Source organism: Podarcis vaucheri (assembly GCF_965113315.1).
Source record: "Podarcis vaucheri genome assembly, chromosome: 5".
NCBI classification, from domain to species: Eukaryota; Metazoa; Chordata; class Lepidosauria; order Squamata; family Lacertidae; genus Podarcis; species Podarcis vaucheri.
Window position 1 is genome coordinate 94,891,001 of NC_138763.1, and position 22,199 is coordinate 94,913,199.

At 49.2% G+C, this 22,199-nt stretch overlaps 1 protein-coding gene and 1 long non-coding RNA gene across 2 annotated transcripts in view; one reads left to right on the plus strand and one right to left on the minus strand.

The window, feature by feature from the left end:
- Positions 1–4,900, minus strand: part of DRGX (dorsal root ganglia homeobox) — a 44,199-nt gene extending 39,299 nt beyond the window's left edge. The window contains exons 1-3 of the mRNA XM_082223322.1: positions 4,798–4,900; positions 4,169–4,226; positions 305–402 (exon numbers count right to left, since the gene is read on the minus strand). Of these exons, the coding sequence (XP_082079448.1) occupies positions 305–402; positions 4,169–4,202 (132 nt within the window). The 5' untranslated portion in view covers positions 4,203–4,226; positions 4,798–4,900. The remainder of the gene's footprint in view (positions 1–304; positions 403–4,168; positions 4,227–4,797) is intronic.
- Positions 1–22,199, plus strand: part of LOC309532741 — a 146,780-nt gene that overhangs the window by 63,907 nt on the left and 60,674 nt on the right. The gene's annotated exons all lie outside the window — the stretch shown is intronic.

The following is a 22,199-nucleotide window of genomic DNA, read 5'->3' on the forward strand; positions in this document are numbered from 1 at the left end:
AGGGGAGGGCAGGACGCGACGGGGCGGCCCGAGGAGAACCAGGGCCAAGCAAGACCACCTCCTCCTCCAGCGGGGGGGGGGGGCTCCGTCCTGCCGCCTCCGCAGAGCCCCTGGCCACGACGCCGGTGGAGGGCGCGGCTTTCCCTGCAGCCCGCCCCGTCCAACCCAGCGCGGGCCGGTCCTTCGCGCGCGGCGGCGGCGGCACCCACGAAGACCCTTCCCCGACGGGACCGGCCAGGGCTTCCCGGCGGGCCTCGACTCCAACCATCCGGGGCGGGGAGGCTCGACGGCAGCTGCCGGGTACCTGCTGGAGGGTGAAGGTGGTCCGGTTCCGCCGCTGCTTCCGCCGCAAGAAGCCGTCGTCGAAGTCCGCCGCGGACGGGCCGCCGAAGGGCGTGGCACCTGCGGGACGGGGCGAGGAGAAGCGGAGGTCGGAGGCTGGAAGGGGCGGGCGGAGGGAGAGCACCCTAAGCCGCCGCCCGGCTGAGACTGTGCAGAGTTTGGGGAGCAAAGAGGGCCCGGCCAAAAATGCCCTTCCCGCCCCCACCCAAAAAATAAAAATGCATTTGGGACAGGGCCGTTGTCCGTTGAGCACCAAACAACACGCTGCACAGGCCAGTCGCTTTCTGCGGGGAAGCTGTAGGTTGCATAACCAAGGACCGAAAGCGGCTTTCTCCCGCGGGGAAAACAGACGGGGCGGCGCTCCCGACTTGCAAATCATTATGCGGGTGGGCAAGGGGGATTTTGCGCCTTGGGGTGACTCAGACTCTCGCTCCGGCTCCTCCTTGGCTTCCCCAAAGGGCGCCACTGTAAGGCCCAGCTGCCTAGTGGGTAGAACTGGGCGCAACCCGGAGAGAGGCGCGCGGTACAGAAGCGCGAGATCCTCTCCATTTCGGAGGGCGGCGATTTCGGGGGGTAAAGAAGCTGGGGAGGCTGCGGAAAACGGGGTTCAGCGCCCCTGCTCTGCCCCCGGGACGCTTTCAAAGCTGCCAGCTGGCCGGTTTGGGGCGATCGCGGCGAAATAAACGACGGTTGTAAGAGCTTCCTTTCCTCGCCACCGACGGCCGGGGGGCAGCGACGTGGCTACGGGAAACCGGAGGAGGAGAGGCCCGGCCCGGCTCTTAATCCGGACTTTTATTTCTGTCTTTTGATTGTACACTTTACGTCCAAGTTGCAGGACTGGATGTGACTTGTTCAGGTTTCCAAAGTTGCCGTCAGAAAACAAGCCGGGCCGCGGCGCCATCGGGCAAACAAGGGCTACTATTTAGGATCATAAAAGGCATTATTCCCTTCCACCCCACCCCAAACACATTCCTGGGACTGAAATCCCATTACTGGGTCCGAGCCCCATTACCTCATTTGTGACTAAATCGATTTAAAGCCTCAAACGTGCGGCGGGCCTTTTGTCGGCCCTCCTAATGGCTGCGAGCTTGCAGACCACTTACGCAGCAGCGAATCTGAAATAGATTTTCGGAGGCGCGTCGAGGCGCTTCGCCTCCCCAGCAAAAGCACCGCGACTGCGAGCGAGTTTGCGCGCACCTTCTCCACTCTGGGCCCACCCAAAAATGGCTCGGATTGCCAGAGGGCTGCTGGAAGGGTTAAGATTAATTTAAAATTTCCTAACGGGTGGCTTTGATTTTCAATGTACCCCTTTCAATCTCGTAAATGATTTGGAGTGAGTTTCTTATTTGTCAGAAGATAACGAGAAAAGAAGGCACGATTCCACTACCAGCAGTTTATGGAAGACTGGGACACAAATTGGGGAAAGAGACCTACTTGTCAATAGTTGCCCTGCGGGGGGTGGGAATGTGTCACAGAATCAGAGCTGGAAGGGACCCCACAAGTCATCTACTCCAACCCCCAATAATGCATGAATCTCAGTTAAAGCATTATTATTATTATTATTATTATTATTATTATTATTATTATTATTAATAATAATAATTCCCCGCCCAGCCACTATATGTGCCTATAAGTGGGTATGAATTTGTCTGAAATGAATTGATGGAGATGGACGTTTCTGCTCCTTTTTTCCGGGGCAGGGAGGAGGGTCGTCTCGGCTTATCAGGGCGAGATTTTTAGCACTATTAAAGATACTGGTTGTGCGTGGGACACCCCCCCCCCATTTCTCCATACGATTTTAGCCAGGCTTCTGAGCCCATTCTACCGGTTTTTGACTTTCAAAATCAGGAGGTTTGACGAAGACAGGGTTCCTTTGGTTTTCTGCCTCCTGCCCCAACTCTTCCCCCACCCCACCGCCGCGCGCCCCTCTCTGTCTCTGGCGCAGACCGGGATGAGGCCGGAGGTTGCCTCGGGCTAAAGCGGTGGCAGAATATTCCGAAGAAACACTGGCTCCTCCCAAGACCAACCGTTGAGTGTAACTCCAGTCCCAACCCATCTACTATGAGGGGCCTGTCTCCATTTTCATCTGTGGCGCAGCTCAGGGCTGGGCTGGGCTGGGACCCAGCGAGGGCTGCGCCCCTGGGCTGGTTCCAGGGCTGCCTCCTTTGCCATAAGATGCGTCAGCCAGGGAGAACCACCGCCACCCGCTTTCCTGTTTTCAGGTCAGTTAATTGGGATTGCCGATAATAGACTGACCCGCACCGCCATCTGAATGGTGTTACTTGGGAGTAAGCGCCACCGAGTTCATGGAGGGTGAGGGAATTGGCTTGATCCCAACGCGGACCCTGGTGATGGGTTGGTGAAATTCCGAATTCTTGCAGGAACAGGGCGCGCCATAAATACTTTGTGCCTGAAGCGGAGCCGGAAGTGCCCCCTTCAAGGTACATAATATCCAAAGCTGGTCAAGGGAGTTGGGCACCCGAAGAAGGCAAGTTCCCACCCACCCCCGCGCCTGGCTCTTCCATGGCAATAAAAATACACATGAAATGAAATTGCAAAGAACGAATCGTTTGCTGCCATTTCCGGAAACCCCAAATCAGCCGCCTTCGTGGTAAGTGAATGGCTACTTACTCGGAGTGAAAAGGCCCGCAGGGCAAATGGGATTTACTTCCAAGTAAAAGTGCAACCTTTCTCGGGATCTGCTGCTCAATTGGGGGCCTACAAGTCAGCCCGATCCCGGCTTGCACCAGCGCTGGTCAGACCTTTTGCCAATTGGATTTGGAGGGCTAGATTCAGATCAAGCGAAGGGCCGAAATCCAGCTTGGCCTTGGAAAGGGATTTGCGGGCCCGGAAGGATTTCGGATAAAGTCCAGATTCTCGCGACTCCCGGACAGAGACAGAAGGGAATAACGGAAGGAAACTCAGCGGGCGGAAGGGGTCTCCAAGACTCCCGCGCCTCTCTGCATTCCCAGCTTGGCTCAGACGAAACCCCGAGGAACTTTTCGACCCCTGGAGAGCAATACCTTCGCTCAACCGCCCTTACCTCCCTGACAACGAAGCTTAGGAACAGCTTGAACAGCGGATTTTAGCTGCGGCCGCCCCGTCTTAAAATCAGAGCTCACCCTGTTTGTTTCCTTTTCTCTTCCTCCTATTCACTTTGTAACGGACAAAAACTTACTGACTAGTTTTAAAGGAGGCGGCGCCCGGCAGCCAATGCCACAACTGGGGCCTGCCCCACAGCTCTATCCACGGACCCCCAAGCTCTCCACCGCCACTTCGCTGCTGCTCCCGACTGACGCCGCAGAAGCCGGTTTCCAAAACTGTATGAAAGATTTATGTTGCCCCCGGGCGAGAGACGGGGGGCAGCCCCCCCCCACCTCCAGAAAGCCTCCCGATTAAAGGCGGAACAAGAACATCTGTGCTGCTGGGAGAGGAAAGAGGATCCACGGCCGGGCGGCCCCATCGCCCGCGGCTCTTGCAGCCGCAGAGGGGAGGCAGGTGGCCAAAAGTGTAGCCGCGCAGCGCGCAAAAAGACGCGCGCCCCAGCCGAAGGCGCTTCCAAGAGGAAGGCAATTAAGGCCGCTTCCCAACCCAGTACTCCGATGGGGGGCTACAATCTCCGAAGAGACGAAACAGAAATAAAATAAGCAAAATGAGATTTTCTGTACTGATCGGTCGGGGTTAGCCGCTGCCTGCCAGCTTGCCTGTGCGCTCAGCGCCTCCCTCTGCGCTCCAGGCCCAAACGCGGGGAGCCTCGCAGAGAAGGTCCGTCGAGATCGAAGTTTGCGCTCCTACTTACGGTTTGAGCTTCGACAACAACACTCACCCTCCAGCTGCGGGGGACAGTGGAAATAAAACATGGTGGCGAGAGGCGGGCGGGAACTCTGGAACAAACAGCGCAGGGAGAAGGAGGTCAGAAACAGGCAGAGGAATAAATCTCTCTCCCACGACGCCCGCCCCCCAGCTCCAAGGGCGAGAGGTGGTTCTTCAGCCTGACCTCCAAGCGAATCAAAACCACGAACCCCCAAGCAGCAGAGCAAGCGACCTCGATGCGCAGCGCTCAGGTGGGCCCTTTCTTTCGACGGCGCGGGCGTTTCGACGCTAGGCGAGCCTGAGAGGTAAAGGTTCCCGGGGAACTTTGGCTAAAGGATAGGTCGCGCCGCTGTGCCAGAGGGAGCGGGAGAGGAGAGCGAAGCTCCTCCGGCCGGCCCCCCATGCCGACCTCTTCGTCTTTCGAAAGAAGGGACAAAATTTGAGGAACGGGGAGAGAAGCTTAGAAAGCCGAGGCAGCAATTCTGGGGAACCCTTTAGTGGCGGCGGCAATGAGCCGGATACTGGTCTCCCCCACTTCCCCCGTTGCCTGAGTCGGGAAGAGCCGTTCAGCCCCCACTAAGCCCCCCAAAAAGACTCCAAACCCGCCCCGTCAAGGAACAACAAGGAAAGTGAAAGCCCTACCGAAGGCGGCGTGGAGGCAGAGGGGCGGCTGGAGGAGGCAGCGCTCGCCCGCACCCCAGCTGCGGCTGCTCGTCCTTCTCCTGGCGTCGAGGCAGCCACAAGGCCTCGGCGGAGCCGTGCCAATGGGCAGATGTCTTGACGGAACTGTCTGCCGTCCGCTCAGCCTCTCAGCACTTGCTTTTATAATCTCACGCGTAATTGGCCTTAATCTGATTATTGCCAGCGCTGTCTACAGTGAGTAACTTGGATAGGTCTACTGGGCCTTCCAAATGACCCACGTGGTGCGTGGAGGGGGGGGAAGCGCGTCATTTCTCAGTAAACAGCAGGAATGCGAAGGGGGGAGGAGGAGGATGGGGGGAGCCCACGGGTGGGGTGGGGTGAGGATCCCACATAGACCTTCCCTAAGCAGCTCGCGCTCGCGCCAGGCTCCCCAAGCCTCGACGGGGTCCCTTGGGGCGTACCACTTTACCTCTGGGCAGAGGTGGCCAAGCGGGGCTGGCACTTGTGCCCGGCTGGCTGGCTGGCTGGCTGGCTGGCACTTTCCTCCCCCCTCCCGCTCGCCCGCCCGCCCTCCCGCTAATGGCCCATTCGGTGGGCTTTGCCGGAGCCGCCTCGCCTTTCCAAAGCGGAGTTTGATTTTGTTCACAGCGAGGGGTCTCCGGATTGATGCTCGCTTCCCGTCTGCAAATGAGATGCGCTGGGACCCTTCGCAATTACTTTTAAAGCGCATCCGAGAGGGAGGCTCGGCGGCGAGAGAGCTGGCCCAGCCCCCAGGCCTGGGTGAAAATGAGTCTTTTTAAAGCACCCAGCTGAAAATTTAAATTCGGGGGCGCGAGATTGGATCAAATGGCAGAAACCGAAAGGGCGGAGGGACGGGATAATGGCGCGTAATTGGCTCCATAATAGCATTACACCGACATAATAGCCGCTTATGGCCCCCCCTGCCCGATTAAGTGCTTCCCTGGCGTAAAGCCTTTACGATATTAAAGGGGGAATATAATGATATTTGGGTTATTAAATGCGTGTAATTAATTTATGCACCACTGAAAATAAAGTTGGTATTATGACCCACTCAAGATGCGTCAGAAGATGCAATTCAGACAACTGTTGATAAGTTTGGCTGTCTGTGTTTGGTCTAGACAGCTCGTTTTCCGTTGGAACAAGCCTTGCTTGGACAGACGGCAACGACGGGCTGTTTTCGAAACGCGCAGCTGGAAAAGGAGGAAAAGGACGGACGAGTCTGCTCAGGGGTCGCTTGCAAGACACGGTGCATTTTAAAGCAAGGCAGCAAGGCGAGAGAGGGATGGATGGAGAGACGAAAAGCACAGCTCAGGAACAAGGTTTCCCTCCCGTTAGGCGCCAGCTGAGTTGCACCGACGCGCTTTTACGCGACCAGCGGTTGGGGCAGCCGTCCTCCTCGGAGTCTCGCTGTCCCGTGCCAGGCAGGGTTTCCGAGAGAAGCAGGCACGAATCCGGCCACCTCCGCTCCGCCGAAATACGTCGAGTGCCAGAAAGTGGAAACCGGTTCTTTTCATATCCTGGTTGCCGTCAGCTTTTCCAAAAGGGCGAATCGCGGGCAAGGAGAATCTGCGCTGGACTCCCCAGCCAGGCAAGCCATTTCGGGTTGGCTTTCAAGGATCTGGGAACCGCCAGCCTGACTATTAGGGTGGGGGAGTCGATCTAGTTTAGCTCAACAGAGCCCCCAAAGCGGGTGGGAGGCGAGTGGGGGAGACGAAGCCGCCGCTACCACGCTGCGTAATTCCGAAGGCTCCTATTTCTCAGGCATATCCACGGCTATAAACTCCCCGGACGGGATTGGCACCGATGGCTCCCTGGTTTGGAAACAGATGCGGCTTTCCTCTTCTCTCTCTCTCTCTCTCTCTCTCTCTCTCTCTCTCTCTCTCTCTCTCTCCCGTCTGACAGAGAAAGAGTAGATTTTATCCTAAGAACCCTAATAAAATAATCATAACTTCATTATGGCACTCTTCAGGCTTGCTTGTGTGTGTTTGCGTGTGTGTGTGTGTGTGTTTGTGTGAAGGGTGGATGCCTCGCTTTTCTGACTCCACGTCTCCCTCCTTCGCTTTTGCCCTTCGTTGCTGCTCGTAGTCTGCAAGTTCAGCGGATTCTGCCCAGGGGCTCCGAGTCCGCCCTGGATTCTGCGCGCCGAGAAACGAAAAAGGGCCCTCTCTAGGGTCCCATTCCAACCGGCTGGAGCTGCCTTTATGGCTTGCAGACGCGAGATAGAGAGCGCAGAGATGGCCTGTCATATAAAAGAGATCAGCTTACTTACATTGCGTGTGAGATAATCGAGGGCTTGTTGCAAAGAAAGGGAAAACAAAGCACCCTTGGGAGAACAGGGCTTTAGAGAGCTTCACCCTCTCCCTGTCCCCCAGGGCCACCCCAGCGCCTCTTTCATTTGGGTATGAAACCGGACCCATCCCCTCCATCCACGAAAGCATGTTGCAGGTTCAGCACCAGGGACAGCGGCCCCGTCGGTTCACGAGCGCCGGCTTTGAAGACGACTTATCTCCGCGCAATTCGGTGCATCCTGGCGTAGGAGCAAGTGCCATTGACCTCAGTGAGGCTTACTTTCGAGTAAGCACAAATATGCCAAAGGCCTTCGCAGTTACGTCCCCCCTCCCCCTCCGCCGCCGCCCACTACCCCGAGAAAAAGAGAAACCCGTCTTATCTGGCGCCTTGAGTGTCTTTCCAAGTTAAACGACGGTCAGGGAAACGGGTGGCTTGGATTTCAAGAAGTTTGTCCTTCGGAGGGTCAGTGCGACCCTCTGGTTTGGTCGAGAGAGGAGGTGGTTCGCCTCCGCGGCCCGTCTCCGCTCGTTTACATTGGAGCGGAATTGACAACAGGCTGCCCCGGCCGCGGTTGCGCAGGCAAACCGAACTCCCCGTCTAAAAACAGAGAAGCGGGCGGCCAGGACTGTGTTCTGTGGAGCCCCCGCCAAGTACGTGTGCGTGGAGGGAGAGAGGATACGCTTCCATTCGGGACGCATTCTTAGTCGTATACCCTGGACTGGAGACTTTCCTAACTCCCTGAATCTGGTATAAAATCTGAGTCAGTATAAAAAGCATTACGCGCGTGTGTTTGTGTGTAGCAGGACAGCCGCTCTTGGATGGCAGAGAGCCGTGTGGCGGAGGTGCGGAGTGAGTCACCCATTTCATCCGGCGCTGGGACACCGGCTTTGTAGAAGAGGAAGGACCACTGGATTCAGTTTGGGTGTCCAGTTTGGGTGGCTCTGGGTCCAACGCCTGCATGGCAGTTGTGCCTGCTCGCTCCTGCAGGTCTAGATTTCAGAAGACATTTCAGGCACCGATTTCAATCTTCGCCAACTTTGTCTGGCCCAAGCGAATTTGACGCCAGTGCTGGGGGTTTTGGGGGGGGGGATTTGTTTCCTCTCTCCTTTCTTTCCTGATGATCTAGCAACCAGTCCTGACACCCAGTTGTCTCTGAGAACCAGCAGCGAAGAGGTTACATTTCATCTCAACCCATGTGCAGTAAAAGGCATTTTCCAATTAGTCAAATTTGCAGATTTGTCCCGGTTGGACTCTCTTATAATTTATAACGCAAAAGTGTTCTTTCTTTATCTAAAGACCAAGGTGACTGTTCTCCATTTTCTCTAACCTCTTTTACACTTGATGTTCGCCAGACTCATAATGTTAATTGGCTTCATGTACGGATCATCAGTTTAATGAAGGAATAAATCCTATGGTTTATTCTTTATGTCCCTCTGTTTTAACAGTGATTGCTTTAATGAAGGATGGGACAAGTTCGCCAATTAAAACGCGCGACAGTCGGTCTTGGGGACTCAACCGCAGATCTGGAAAGCGGAGACCCGGGAACCCGGGCAACTGCCTTCCCTTCCTGCAGGAAAATCGTGCCCAAGTCTTCGGCAAGCTGCAGACCCAGAGAGTGCCGGCAGTCCCAGCCACGCGACTCTTCCTTCTTCCCAGATCCGTGTTCCCACTCCTGAAGGTGACGCCTGAAACTCGGGCCCACCCGCAGCGCGTCACCACAAAGCCCAGGCCCCCTTGCCTTCCACAGACAACTTGGTGGTGCATTGCAGACTTTTATCGTTCTCCTTACCTATTGCTTATTGACAGCTGAGAACAGGAAAAGAGAACTGCGAGGATCAATCGATGGATAGCTACAGTGAATCAATCTACTCATCCCTTGCAAATTAACATGCAGGTTTTTGTGTGTTTTTTTAATCCCAATTCCGGCTTCGCTCCTGCAGGGACGCTGTATAAAAATATAGCAAGCCAATAATCTGGTCATCGAGAGGAAAAATGGCTCCCTGCTTTCAGAAGATGCTCTGGCTCTGTCTGGCAAACCTCCAAGGCAAGGGAGGTCCTACACAGCCTGCAAGAAGCTTGCCCTCTGTGCTTCAAAATGGGCAGTGGATGGGAGCGGAAAGGCAGCTACTGCCGCAGCAAATCTATTTTAAAATGCTCTTGTAAGTGTGGCAGGGAGTTGTAGATATTGGTGGCCCCTGAGGCATTCGCCCTGAGCTTCCGGGAGGAAGGGCTGGGTTTTTGTTTGTTTGTTTGTTTGTTTGTTTGTTTGTTTGTTTGTTTGAAGTCCAAACCAACAACAAAAATACTCAATAAAATCAGCAAAAGGCCTAGCCTTCTACAGGATTGGAATGTGTATGCCCTGTGACGTGTAACCATTTTCTTATTTATATAATGGGCCGCAGCAGGCAAAGCAATCAATCCTTAGTTATCAGTACAAATCCAGAGCAGGCACAAGGACATGTGGGAAAGGAGCAAGTGTATTTTTAAGGCAAAGTAAAGTGCTATCTGCTTTAAATTGCCAAAACAATTAATAAATCCCACTTTGCTGATATAATAGACTTATAAAACACCTAACACATGGGCGTAGCCAGGGGGCAATAAATAAATAAAATCAAGTAATAAATCAAGTAAATAAATAAAAATACTTAAAGTAGAAATCATCAGAATATTTGAAATTGAAATGCTCACCGCGGTCACTTGGATGATGCTGCGGCGTGTTCTAGTGATGCAACGGAGTGATAGGCGTGGCTTCCATGAACTGGCCAAGCGCATCACAGGTAGCTCTGTTCTGGAACAGGACAGGTGGGTGAACTGCCCCTCCAACATAAATCCTGGCTACGCCCATGACCTACCATTTTCTAAGTTCTGTATGCATACTGTATTAAAAGATAAGACACTCGCAGTCCACAGGCTCACAATCTGATAGGCAGGATACAAAAGGAAATAGGAATGGGCAGGGAAGATGAAAGCCACTGGCAGTTCTCAGACTGTGCTGTTCACTACGTCTGTTTGTGGACCACTTCGGCAGTGTTGGATGTCATAAAACAAAGCTTTGTGGCTTGTTTTCACCACATAAGAATCTGATCCATTGCTTCTTTCAGAGACTTGCATAGCCTACGAAGAGACTTATAAGACTTATGCTTATTTGGTTCGATGTTTTCAAGAGAATCTATCCAGAGTGCATATTATGTGACTTTCAGAGATTTATAAGATTTCTGTTTATTTGGTTTTACAGAGAGTGCATATTTCATATATTTCATACTGTTCAATGTTCTGTATAGATTATATAAAGTTTATACAGTGGTACCTCAGGTTAAGAACTTAATTCGTTCTGGAGGTCCGTTCTTAACCTGAAACTGTTCTTAACCTGAGGTACCGCTTTAGCTAATGGGGCCTCCTGCTGCCGCTGTGCGATTTCTGTTCTCACCCTGAAGCAAAGTTCTTAACCCGAGGTACTATTTCTTGGTTAGCGGAGTCTGTAACCTGAAGCATCTGTAACCCGAGGTACCACTGTATTGACATCACATTGTTGTACTTGGTCATCGTGTTGCCTTGGATATCACTGATAATTGTTAGCAACACAGGGGTTTAACCGTTCTGGAACAGGACAGGTGGATTAACTGCCCCTCCAACATAAATCCTAGCTACGCCCATGACCTACCATTTTCTAAGTTCTGTATGCATACTGTATTAAAAGATAAGACACTCGCTGTCCACAGGCTCACAATCTGATAGGCAGGATACAAAAGGAAATAGATTTAGATAAATTTATTGTCATTGTCCGTATATACACAGTATACACAGCAACGAAAATCAAACACCCACCCAAAGACCGGGTACACATATACATTTGCACGTATCTCCGAACTCTCATCCTATTTGGACATAATCTATAAAACATAACATAATCCAGAATATAGCATGACCTATTAAAGGCATAACATAACCTAAAACCTATCTCATTCCTTCCACTCCCTACTTACTAAACCTTGCAACTGGCCCTGAGATCATTATTTAGTGCAATCAGAGCTCTTGGATAGAAACTATTCAGAAGGCGTGTGGTTCGTGTTTTCATTGTCCTATATCTTCTGCCCGAAGGCAAAGAAGTTGTGAGCAGGGTGGGTGGGATCTCTCAGAATATTATGTGACTTCTTCAAGATGCGAGACGTGAAGATCTCATCCAGGGTTGGTAGTCGGAGCCCAATAACGTTCTGGGCAATTTTAATTGTTCGCTGTAAAGCTTTTTTATCCATTTCAGAGCTGCTCCCATACCACGATAATATACCATAGGTTAAGACACTCTCGATGGTACTATGATAATAGGACAGAAGTAGGTGCTGGGATAGATTCAGTCCCCTGAGCATTCTCAGGAAATACAACCTCCCCTGCACCTTCCTCACAACCATATTAATATTTGCAGTCCATGAGAGGTCCTCCGAGATATAAATGCCCAGGTATTTAAAACTACCAACCCTCTCCTCTTCCTCACCATTTATGTGCAATGGTAACAATACACTTTTCTTTCTCCTAAAGTCAATTATGAGTTCTTTGGTTTTTTTGGTGTTAAGCATAATATTATTTTCTTTACACCATTGAATTAACCCCTGTACTTCTTTCCTATAAGCAGTCTCATCGTTCTCACTGATGAGCCCCACCACTGTTGTATCATCCGCAAATTTGATGATTGTGTTGGACTTATACAGTGGGGTGCAATCAAATGTGTACAGAGAATAGAGAAAGGGACTTAGCACGCATCCCTGAGGGGCTCCTGTGCTTAATACTAGAGTAGAAGAATAGTAAGGTCCCATTCTCACTGTCTGCGGCCTATCAGTCAGGAAATTCCTTACCCACAGACAGATCTTCTGATGTATACCCAAGTTGGTCATTTTAAGAAATAACCTGTCTGGCAGAATTGTATTGAAGGCAGAACTGTAGTCCACAAACAACAGCCTTGCGTAGGTTCCCTGTCGTTCTAGATGACTCAATACAGTATGGACGGCAATGGAAATAGCATCATCAGTAGATCTGTTTCTTCTGTATGCAAACTGGAACGGGTCTAAAGTGGATGGAAGACTAGCCTTAATATAATCTAGCACCAATCTCTCAAAACATTTCATAACAACAGATGTTAAGGCTATTGGTCTATAATTATTGAGAGATACCACCACTGACTGCTTGGGGACTGGCACTATAATCGATGTCTTCAGGCAGGTAGGGACAGAACCCTGCAACAGGGATAGGTTGAAAATGTCCGTAAATACGCCGGCTAATTCTGCAGCGCAGTCCCTAATAGCCCGTCCCATGATTCCATCCGGTCCAGCTGCCTTCCTGATGTTAATGCTCCGAAAGGCACGTTGTACGTCACAGGTCTGTAATAAAAATAATAAAATAGTTATGTGGAGGGAAGATGAAAGCCACTGAAAGGTGGCAGTTCTCAGAATGTGTTTCTTTTTGTTTCTGAAGTCCCAGGAGGTATGCTATCCAGTCACTTGATTAATTGGTTAGACTGTTAAAAGGAAAAGCGTTGACTATAGGGCTGCAATCCTATACAAAGCTCCATTGAGCACAGTGGTTAAACCTACAAAAGGCTTTCTATGCACACTTAACTCCTGCTAAAAGTACAGGCATTTACACCTGAGAAAACATGGATAGGATCAGACTCTGCCGCTGTAATTGTAAACACGATTAATTGGAAGTAGGTCCCAATTAAATCAATAGGGAGGATTGGGCCACAAAATATTCAATAGGCTGTATAATCGGAGTTTCTAAAACTACTTGTTGATAGCACTGCATGAATCTTTAAATCAGTTGAGTTAACTAAACATCTCACTGTTCGTCAAAGAATGTTAGCTATGAATTTTCCCCCAAAAAACCCTCACAAAACAATTGTTTCATCTCTGGGAAAAGGCCCAGAACTGTAGATTGTTGATTCCGCACTGAGCTCAGGGTAGATGCGAGTGTTATAGAAACAAAAGAGATTATGAAATCCTATTTACAACCATCACCAGAGTCTTGTGGCTGCCAACACCTCCCTCTCTGCAGCACTTCCAAAGGGCTCACTGTGCTGCCGCAACCCATTTCATTATTCATATATATATTTGATACTGATATTACTTTATTTTTCATATTATGAAACTCTTTACTGAATCACATTTTTATAAGGGGATATCAGAGGTGGTGGTTGCTGATTTATTTCCTTTTTGAGTCCATGCTTTTGCCATGTTTGTTTTACCAGGCTCTCTGAGGGTGAAGCTAGTTGCATCTCCTCCAACTCGGATGCCACATTTATTGCATAATATCCTAATGGAACATTTGGCAGCCGCTTGTCCTATTGTTCTGGATACTTTTCCACTTGTTCAGCCTGGGAATGCGGACGAGATCTCGGAAGTGTGAGGCCAGCTCTCTTTATTCTTGACACTTGCCAATCCTTGAATATCAATGTAGCCTAGCAGTTGTAGGTAGACTTCTGTTTAATAAACTCTTGGGATGAAATCCCACTGTGTTGTAGAATCTCCAGCCAGTCTCATGTGGGAATGTTCAGGGATGCAGGAGAGGATCTATTGTCTGATTATATCCTTATCCAATTTGTGTTAACAAGTTCCACAATTTCAGCAGAGTAACATTCCCCTTATTTTAAACTTTGCAACGAATGCGTTTGCTCAGGCTCGCTAAAGCCTCTATAATAACTGTTCTGGTATTTCCCCCTTAAGTAAAGGTAAAGGTACCCCTGCCAGAACGGGCCAGTCTTTATTCCCTCATAAAATATAAGAGACGACACAGTCTTTTACAAAAGTATAAAAAAGAGTTTACTCACATTCTGTTCACAATCAGATCCCAGAAGGCAGACTTAGCTTAATGAAGTAACATACACTTGGAATCTATCTCATAAGAAGACAGTCCCTTTGTCCTCTCTTGGCTGGAAGCCAAGAGGGCATCTTTGGCTTAGTAGATGTTGTTTCTTCGATGCATGTAGTCAAAAAAAGAGAGATGGCTGCCCTGCCCTGTGCTTTTGTCGTTACCTGCACAGGTGAGGCCACACCCACCTCCAGTCACATGCAGAGGAAGTCTGTCGCAGCCCAGAAGGAAATAGAAAGTTTACCTGCTGGCTGGAGAAACATTCCTCCCCATGTGCAAACATGTTCACTCTAGGAATGTTGTACTTGACTGCTCTTGTGTTTCACATCCCACATTTCAAACATGCCAAGTGGTGATGACTTGACTCCAAGAGTTATTGGATAAAATCAATATCCGAGATCCATTTCAATCCAGCTTCAGACCTGGTTCCGGATAGACGCATCTTCTTGATTGGTTTGTCAAGTGACCTATGTCAGAAACTGGACTGCAACAGTGTGTCCATATTGGACCTCTTGGTTGTAATCAATACTCCAGGAGTGCCTCTACAGTGGTGCACTGCAAGACGAATGCCTCGCAAGACGGAAAACTCGCTAGACGAAAGAGTTTTCCGTTTTGGAGGTGCTTCGCAAAACGAATCTCCTATGGGCTTGCTTCGCAAGACGACAATGTCTTGCGAGTTCCTGCTGGTTTTTCCCCCTCCCCCCATTTTTCTAAGCCGCTAAGCCGCTTATCAGCTGATCTGATCAGCAGATAAGCCGCTAATAGCGCGAAGCCGCTTATCAGCTGATCCGATCAGCAGATAAGCCGCTAAAAGCCTCTAAAAGCCTCTAATAGCGCTAATAGCGCTAATCTGCTAATCCTTCAATGGGCTTGCTTTGCAAGACAAAAAAAACCGCTAGACGAAGAGAATCACAGAACGGATTCTTTTCGTCTCGCGAGGCACCACTGTACTTCGGACAAAGACTGAAACCCAAACTGAAGCAGGCTGCTTTGGAGCAAGTCAAGCTTATGTCCAAGGAGAATCAAGGATTTTGCCAAAGCGGCTCAAAGTTGTGGGATGTAACATCACCGTAGCAGTCAAGTACAACATTTCATGTTTGCCCAGAGTGGACATGCAGGGGACTGCTACTCTAGCCAGGAGGACTTCCTGTGACACCTGGCTTGAAGCATCCTTCCCCTGCATGTGACCAGGTAGATGGGCGTGACCCTGAAGACCCCATAAAAGGTCTGGTCATGCAGTCATCTTCCTCTTGATCTTCCTCCTCCTCCTCCTTCTCCTCTTATTTTCTTTGCTTTATACTATCTTGATGCTTTTGCTGTCTTCTGGCTCTCATCCCATATGGGATGAACTCTCACTCTCTTCTGTAACTACAAGCTTAAAAGCCTGCCTTCAGGATCATACCATGAACTGAATGTAAATAAACTTCTTGTTACTTTTAAGAGAAGGCTGCTGCGTCTTTATTCTTTTTAAGAGGGAATAAAAGGGGAATTTACCAGGAATAATCCAATCTGGACAAGCCAGACTAGATTGCTTAACTCAAGAGATTCAAATGAATCTACCAACTACAGTGGAACCTCGAGTCGTGGATGTAATATGTCTCAGAGGCATGCCCGCAACTCGAAGCATTTGCATCCAGAAGCCCCGCGTCTATGCACAGCGCAATTTAGTGCTTCTGTGCATGCCGTTCCAGTATTTCCAGGTTGCCGCAGGACGCAACGTGAAAAGACGTAACCTGAAGCATACGCAACATGAGGTATGACTGTAGCTTCCTGCAATGTACAGGAAAATGTACGCTGCTACCAGCTCACTAGCATGAGTGAGGAAGAATAATATTGAATCAATATATCCTCTCCTACTATCCACAACAGGGACACGGGTGGCGCTGTGGGTTAAACCACAGAGCCTAGGGCTTGCCGATCAGAAGCTCGGAGGTTCAAATCCCCGCCACGGGGTGAGCTCCCGTTGCTCGGTCCCTGCTCCTGCCAACCTAGCAGTTCGAAAGCACGTCAAAGTGCAAGTAGATAAATAGGTACCGCTCCAGCGGGAAGGTAAACGGCATTTCTGTGTGCTGCTCTGGTTCGCCAGAAGCGGCTTAGTCATGCTAGCCACATGACCCGGAAGCTGTACGCCTGCTCCCTCGGCCAATGAAGCGAGATGAGCGCTGCAACCTCAGAGTCAGTCATGACTGGACCTAATGGTCAGGGGTCCCTTTACCTTTACCTTACTATCCACAACATTCCCACAAAAGTGAATGGGACTGATCTCAAAGCTGCAGGTTTGTCTTTCTTATCAATAAAACAAAATTGGTGTGATGCAAGCAATTTATTATTATGGAAGTGTGGTCTAGAGAAAACAGTTTGAGAACTGCTGCTCTAGCCCCTTGAACAATTTGTGTGGTTGCTCTCTGCCCCTTCTCCGGTACTTCAATAGCTTGCTAAGCTCCTACAGGTAACCAGACCTTCGCAACTGCCCTGTTTTAGCATCTGTATACAAGAAGAGTACTAGCAACAAAAATTGTCTCTTATTACTGCCTCCATCCCCAAAAAGCTGACTTTTGCTTAATTGTTATTCTAATTACAAGACCTAGAGTAGTTATTTTCTCCCCCTTCAGCAGTATTATGGACCTCATTTCCCTACACAGTCCAGGATAAACAATTCCAATATATTTTGTTTTAATTATTAGTGTTTAATGGGCCATAATGAGATGATGTTGAGTGGTGCAGGGGAAAAAAGAAAGTAATTTACAGTGTGCTGCTGATCCTTAGAACTTTGCCATGAATATTTCACCCATGGTGGGAGAGCAGAGGATGTCATTCTTGCTGTAGTGTCTGTTTTTACCGAAATAGGTGTATGCATCTTTCAAAATATGTATTTTGTTGCCCTCCCCGATTAAGCTTTAGTGTGTTATTTTTTAAAAAATAATATTTTATTCTTTTTTCCATGTAGAAAGTTATATTTGTTACTCAACAATTATATTCCAATTCAGCAAAATTAGTGATTTTCCACTCACCCGACATCAATGTTTATAACCCAAACTACATACAATTGCATTTTAAGCTTCCTTCTTGTCTAATTTCATCCCCTCTAACATGTTTCCAAATATGTTCTGCTGTTTTCTTCCACTTCAAATCCCGCTGCGGTCTTCGCGTATGGGAAATGACTTTTTATATAGACTAGAAAGGGTTTCCTGTCTTCTTTAAAAGATTCTAAATCGTCTCTTTTATCAGTGCCATCAATTTTGCCATCTCTGCATATTCCAAGGTTTTCACCAACCATTCTTCCTTTGAGGGTTGTTTGCTCCTCCTTCCATTTCTGTGTCTAGAAAAGTCTTGCTGCGGTAGTTACATCACAGCTGTCAACTTACAGATTTGAAAATAAGGGACCAGCAGCCTCAAAAATAAGGGATCAACAGCCAAAATAAGGGATTTTGCGAACACAGGTATGTTTAACCTCTGAGCCCCTCTGAGCCAAAGGCAGAAAGCCCAGCCAGCAGCCAAACGAAGCCTCAAGCGGTGGTTCCCACAGTGCAGCAACCCGGCAAAGGGGATGCAGCAAGGAAAACCACCATCACCTCTCCGCTGGGAAGCGCTGAGCAAAGGCAAGTCCCCAGGCAACGCGGCCAATTTGATGGGCACAAGGCATGCAAGCTCCACCCCCAGTCGTTCTTAGACTCCTTTTTGGGTGAGCAATGCAGCCAAGCAACACAGTTGGAGCCTCCCTCCTCCCTGAGCGGCAGGGAGGGAGGGAGGGAGAGAAGCTGCTTCTTTTGAAACCCGGGAAATTTAAGGGACATCGTCAATAAGGGACAGCAGCGGGACACAGCACTGGGATAAGGGACTTTCCCACCAAATAAGGGACGGTTGACAGCTATGAGTTACATACATAAATACCATTGAGGCATTCTTTTTCATTTCGCTGTCTAGTATCCCCAGCAGGAAAAATTCTGATCTCTTGGGAAAGGCACTTAATTTCTCCCCTTAATTTCATTATAGCTAATGTCCCAAAAGTCCTTCTCCTTCCTGCAGTTCCACCACATATAATAGAATGACCTCTCACAGTCCTTATATTTCCAAAATTTGTTTGATACATTTTTGTACATTTGAGCTAGCTTCCTTGGGGTTAAATACCATCGATGCATAATCTTGTAAGCTTTAGCATGTTATCTGCTAAAAGCATACAATATGAAGGGGCTGTAAGAGTGGTCCTATTCTTTTCCATGCTACCCTCAAATAATAGTAATAATAGTAATAATAGTAATAATAATAGTAATAAGAGTAATAATAGTAATAATAGTAATAATTCCATATTCTGGCAGAAGGAAACTGAAATTCAGCATTCAAAAGACTGTGCAAATCAACACAAACTGTGTGAATGTCTTCTGCATGCATTTGTTCTATTTTTGAGCATTATTCTGAACATGATCTTAGGTTTTCGCAACTGAGAAGGAACGATACCGTGGCACAAGAAGAGTGATCTGCTTTTCTAGATGATGTGATTTTTTGCAGGGAGATTGGGAATGGGATGAGACATTATTCCAGCCAGGGCTTCTGCTGAAGTGGATCAGAACTGAAAACCACTAAACTGAATTAGTGGGCAATGGGAGCTTTCTTCAGCAACACTTCCATGGCATGTCAAAGCAACATGCGACATGGAGTGCCACAGGCTGGTGCCCACTAGATCTAGTGGATCTCTTAAGAAGTCACAGGGGTGTGGCCAAAGAGAGGTCACAGGGGCATGCAAAGTTCTGGGTTTCTCTGTATTCTCCTTCCTTGCAAAGATATTGGTGGACACTTTGCTGTTCTACAAAGCCAGTGTGGTGTAGTGGTTAAGAGCGGTAGACTCGTAATCTGGTGAACCGGGTTCGCTTCCCCGCTCCTCCACATGCAGCTGCAGGGTGACCTTGGGCCAGTCACACTTCTCTGAAGTCTCTCAGCCCCACTCACCTCACAGAGTGTTTGTTGTGGGGGAGGAAGGGAAGGGAGGAAGGGAAAGGAGTATGTTAGCCGCTTTGAGACTCCTTCGGGTTGTGATAAAGCGGGATATCAAATCCAAACTCTTCTTCTTCTTCTTCTTCAAACTAGCATGCAACTAAACTGAAAAATATCAGGGATGCCTGCTGTTATAGCTGCTTCTTCGCTGGGAGAAAAGAGAAGTCTCTACCTGTTGTTTCTCCCCCTATCCTCCTTCTTTGCAAAGAAACAATGGGCATTTAAAGACTGCAGTTTTGTTAATACTTGTCTTGGTTCAGGAGGGAGCCCCGCTGTCACAACTTTTAGTGTGGATTCATGACATAATTGGTCCACGTTTACCTTTATATCCCATCCAAGGCCTCGGTCCAGTATACCTGAAGGAGCGTCTCCACCCCCATCGTTCTACTCGGACACTGAGGTCCAGCTCCGAGGGCCTTCTGGCGGTTCCCTCACTGCGAGAAGCCAAGTTACAGGGAACCAGGCAGAGGGCCTTCTCGGTGGTGGCGCCCTCCCTGTGGAACACCCTCCCACCAGATGTCAAAGAGAACAACAACTACCAGACTTTTAGAAGACATCTGAAGGCAGCCCTGTTTAGGGAGGCTTTTAATGTTTAATAGACTATTTTAATATTCTGTTGGAAGCTGCCCAGAGTGGCCGGGGAAACCCAGCCAGATGGGCGGGGTATAAATAATAAATTATTATTATTATTATTATTATTATTATCATCATCCTACCTGGACCCCATAATCATAATCTGAGGCACTTCTTCATGGGTCCCCTCTGCAAGAGGCCTGGAGGATGGCAACACGGGAACAGGCCTATTCTGCTGTGGCTCTCTGCTTGTGGAATACTCCCCTCAGGGAGGCTTGTGTGGCCGCGGCGGAGCAAGCCAATTGGGCGCCTGGGGCGGGGCGTATGCCCAGGGGCGGGGCCAACCACCCACGAGGGTGGGGCAGTCTGGGGCAGGACGCTCCGTGGGGCCTCTGAGTAGTCTGCCTGCCTCCTCCCACTCAGCCACCCTACAGCTGAGGAGAAGGCAACGGGCAGACCGTTTGGGACATCATGGAGCCTGCAGGCACCCAATCCACAATGTCACTCCCAGGAGAGACGTGTGGCTTGGGCGTGCTGCAGGCCCCGTGGTGAGTGCCGGCCAACATTTTGTCACCCCCCTCAGTGGTGACACCCGGGGCTGTCTGACCCCTCCACACACCCCTTCCTTCGCCCCTGTCGCCTGGCACCATCGTTGTATATCTTTAGGTGCCAGGCAACAACTTTCCTCTAGAACCGGGCATCTGACTTTTAACTATCTGTGGTTTTGGGATGGGAGTGGAGCTGTGGGTTAAACCACAGAGCCTAGGACTTGCCGATCAGAAGGTTGGTGGTTCGAATCCCTGCGACGGGGTGAGCTCCCGTTGCTCAGTCCCTGCTCCTGCCCACCTAGCAGTTCAAAAGCATGTCAAAGTGCAAGTAGATAAATAGGTACCACTCTGGCGGGAAGGTAAACGATGTTTCCGTGCACTGCTCTGGTTCGCCAGAAGCGGCTTAGTCATGCTGGACACATGACCTGGAAGCTGTACGCCGGCTCCTTCGGCCAGTAAAGCGAGATGTGTGCCGCAACCCCAGAGTCGGCCACGACTGGACCTAATGGTCAGGGGTCCCTTTACCTTTATCTATGGTTTTAATGTATCCATGTGGGGCTTTTGGTCTGTGTGTCTGGTTGGTTGTAAGTTGCTTTGGGTTGCCCTGGCCAACTAAGAAACTTAACAAATAATAATAATCCTTCAAAAAAGAAGAGGATGGAGTTTGTGCTCCCCTCTCCCCCCCCCCATTTGATTCCCAAAGCAACACTGGAAGGTGGATTAGGCTGAGAGATAGTGATTGGCTTCATGGCTGAGCAAAAATGTGTGTCTTCTTGGCCCAGTGCCAACCCTCAAATTAGTTTTCCACATTTGATCTTTGATTTCAGATGTGCTATATGAAGGCATTTCTCCTCTTATCTTTCAGATTTCTTCTGTGATTCCCAAAATCCACCCACATCTTTCCCATACCAAAGCTTAGAGCTTGGCGAAGAAACTGTTAAATTTGATTACACATTTTATCTGGGTTGGCTTTGGATGGTGGCAGAGATTTCTACTTGATCCATCTAATCTTGCAAATTGTTTGTAATGATCTCCTTAATTCTTGCGATTTCTTGACTTTTCAGTCTCTTAAGAAATTATTGTTAGCCTTTATTAAGGTAAACCAACAATTTAACATCTTGATGATGATGATAGTGTTAATGTGATTAACATACATGTAAATAGAAGATGCAGCAATTGCCATAAACTTGGATGGCTTTGTAATATAAATAGACAAATTCATGGATAGATTTGTGGAGGCTGCAGTTATGACTAAGTCCTTTCTCTGCCACTGGAGGAGAGCATGCCTCTGAATTTGCTGGAAATCACAAATGCTGTTGCACTTATATCCTACTTATGAACTTCCCTTAGGCATCTGATTAGCTCCATTGAGAACAGGATGTTGGACTCAATGGGTCTTTGGTTTGACCCAGCAACACTCTTCTTACATTTGCATTGCAGCCAGTAATATTATTGTAGCCGAGAACACAATGCCACAGACAGGAGACATTAATTGAGGATGGCAAACTTCATTCCAATCACCTGGTGCAAATTCCTTGGTACTACACTTTGGTGCTGTGGGTTAAACCACAGAGCCTAGGACTTGCCGATCAGAAGCTCAGCGGTTCGAATCCCCGCGACGGAGTGAGCTCCCGTTGCTCGGTCCCTGCTCCTGCCAGCCTAGCAATTCAAAAGCACGTCAAAGTACAAGTAGATAAATAGGTACTGCTCCGGCGGGAAGGTAAACAGCGTTTCCGTGCGCTGCTCTGGTTCGCCAGAAGCGGCTTAGGCCTGCTGGCCACATGACCCGGAAGCTGAACACCGGCTCCCTCGGCCCATAAAGTGAGATGAGCGCCACAACCCCAGAGTCGGCCACGACTGGACCTTATGGTCAGGGGTCCCTTTACTTTTACACTTTCTGAACTTCGCATGTTGATGCCACCCATGAAATTATGTCCTGGAGAAGATCTGATACGTGCTCTAATTTTCGTGGAAACACAGTACCATCGCCGTAGCAGTTCAGTGTCTCAGACTGCAGATCCTTGGGATGCTTCAACCTTTAGTGTTAGATCCTCCCTTTTCTGCCTGGCAATTCCTCGGCCATCTGTCAGAGAACTTGGAATGCATCCAGCCGATTCTGCAGGGAGA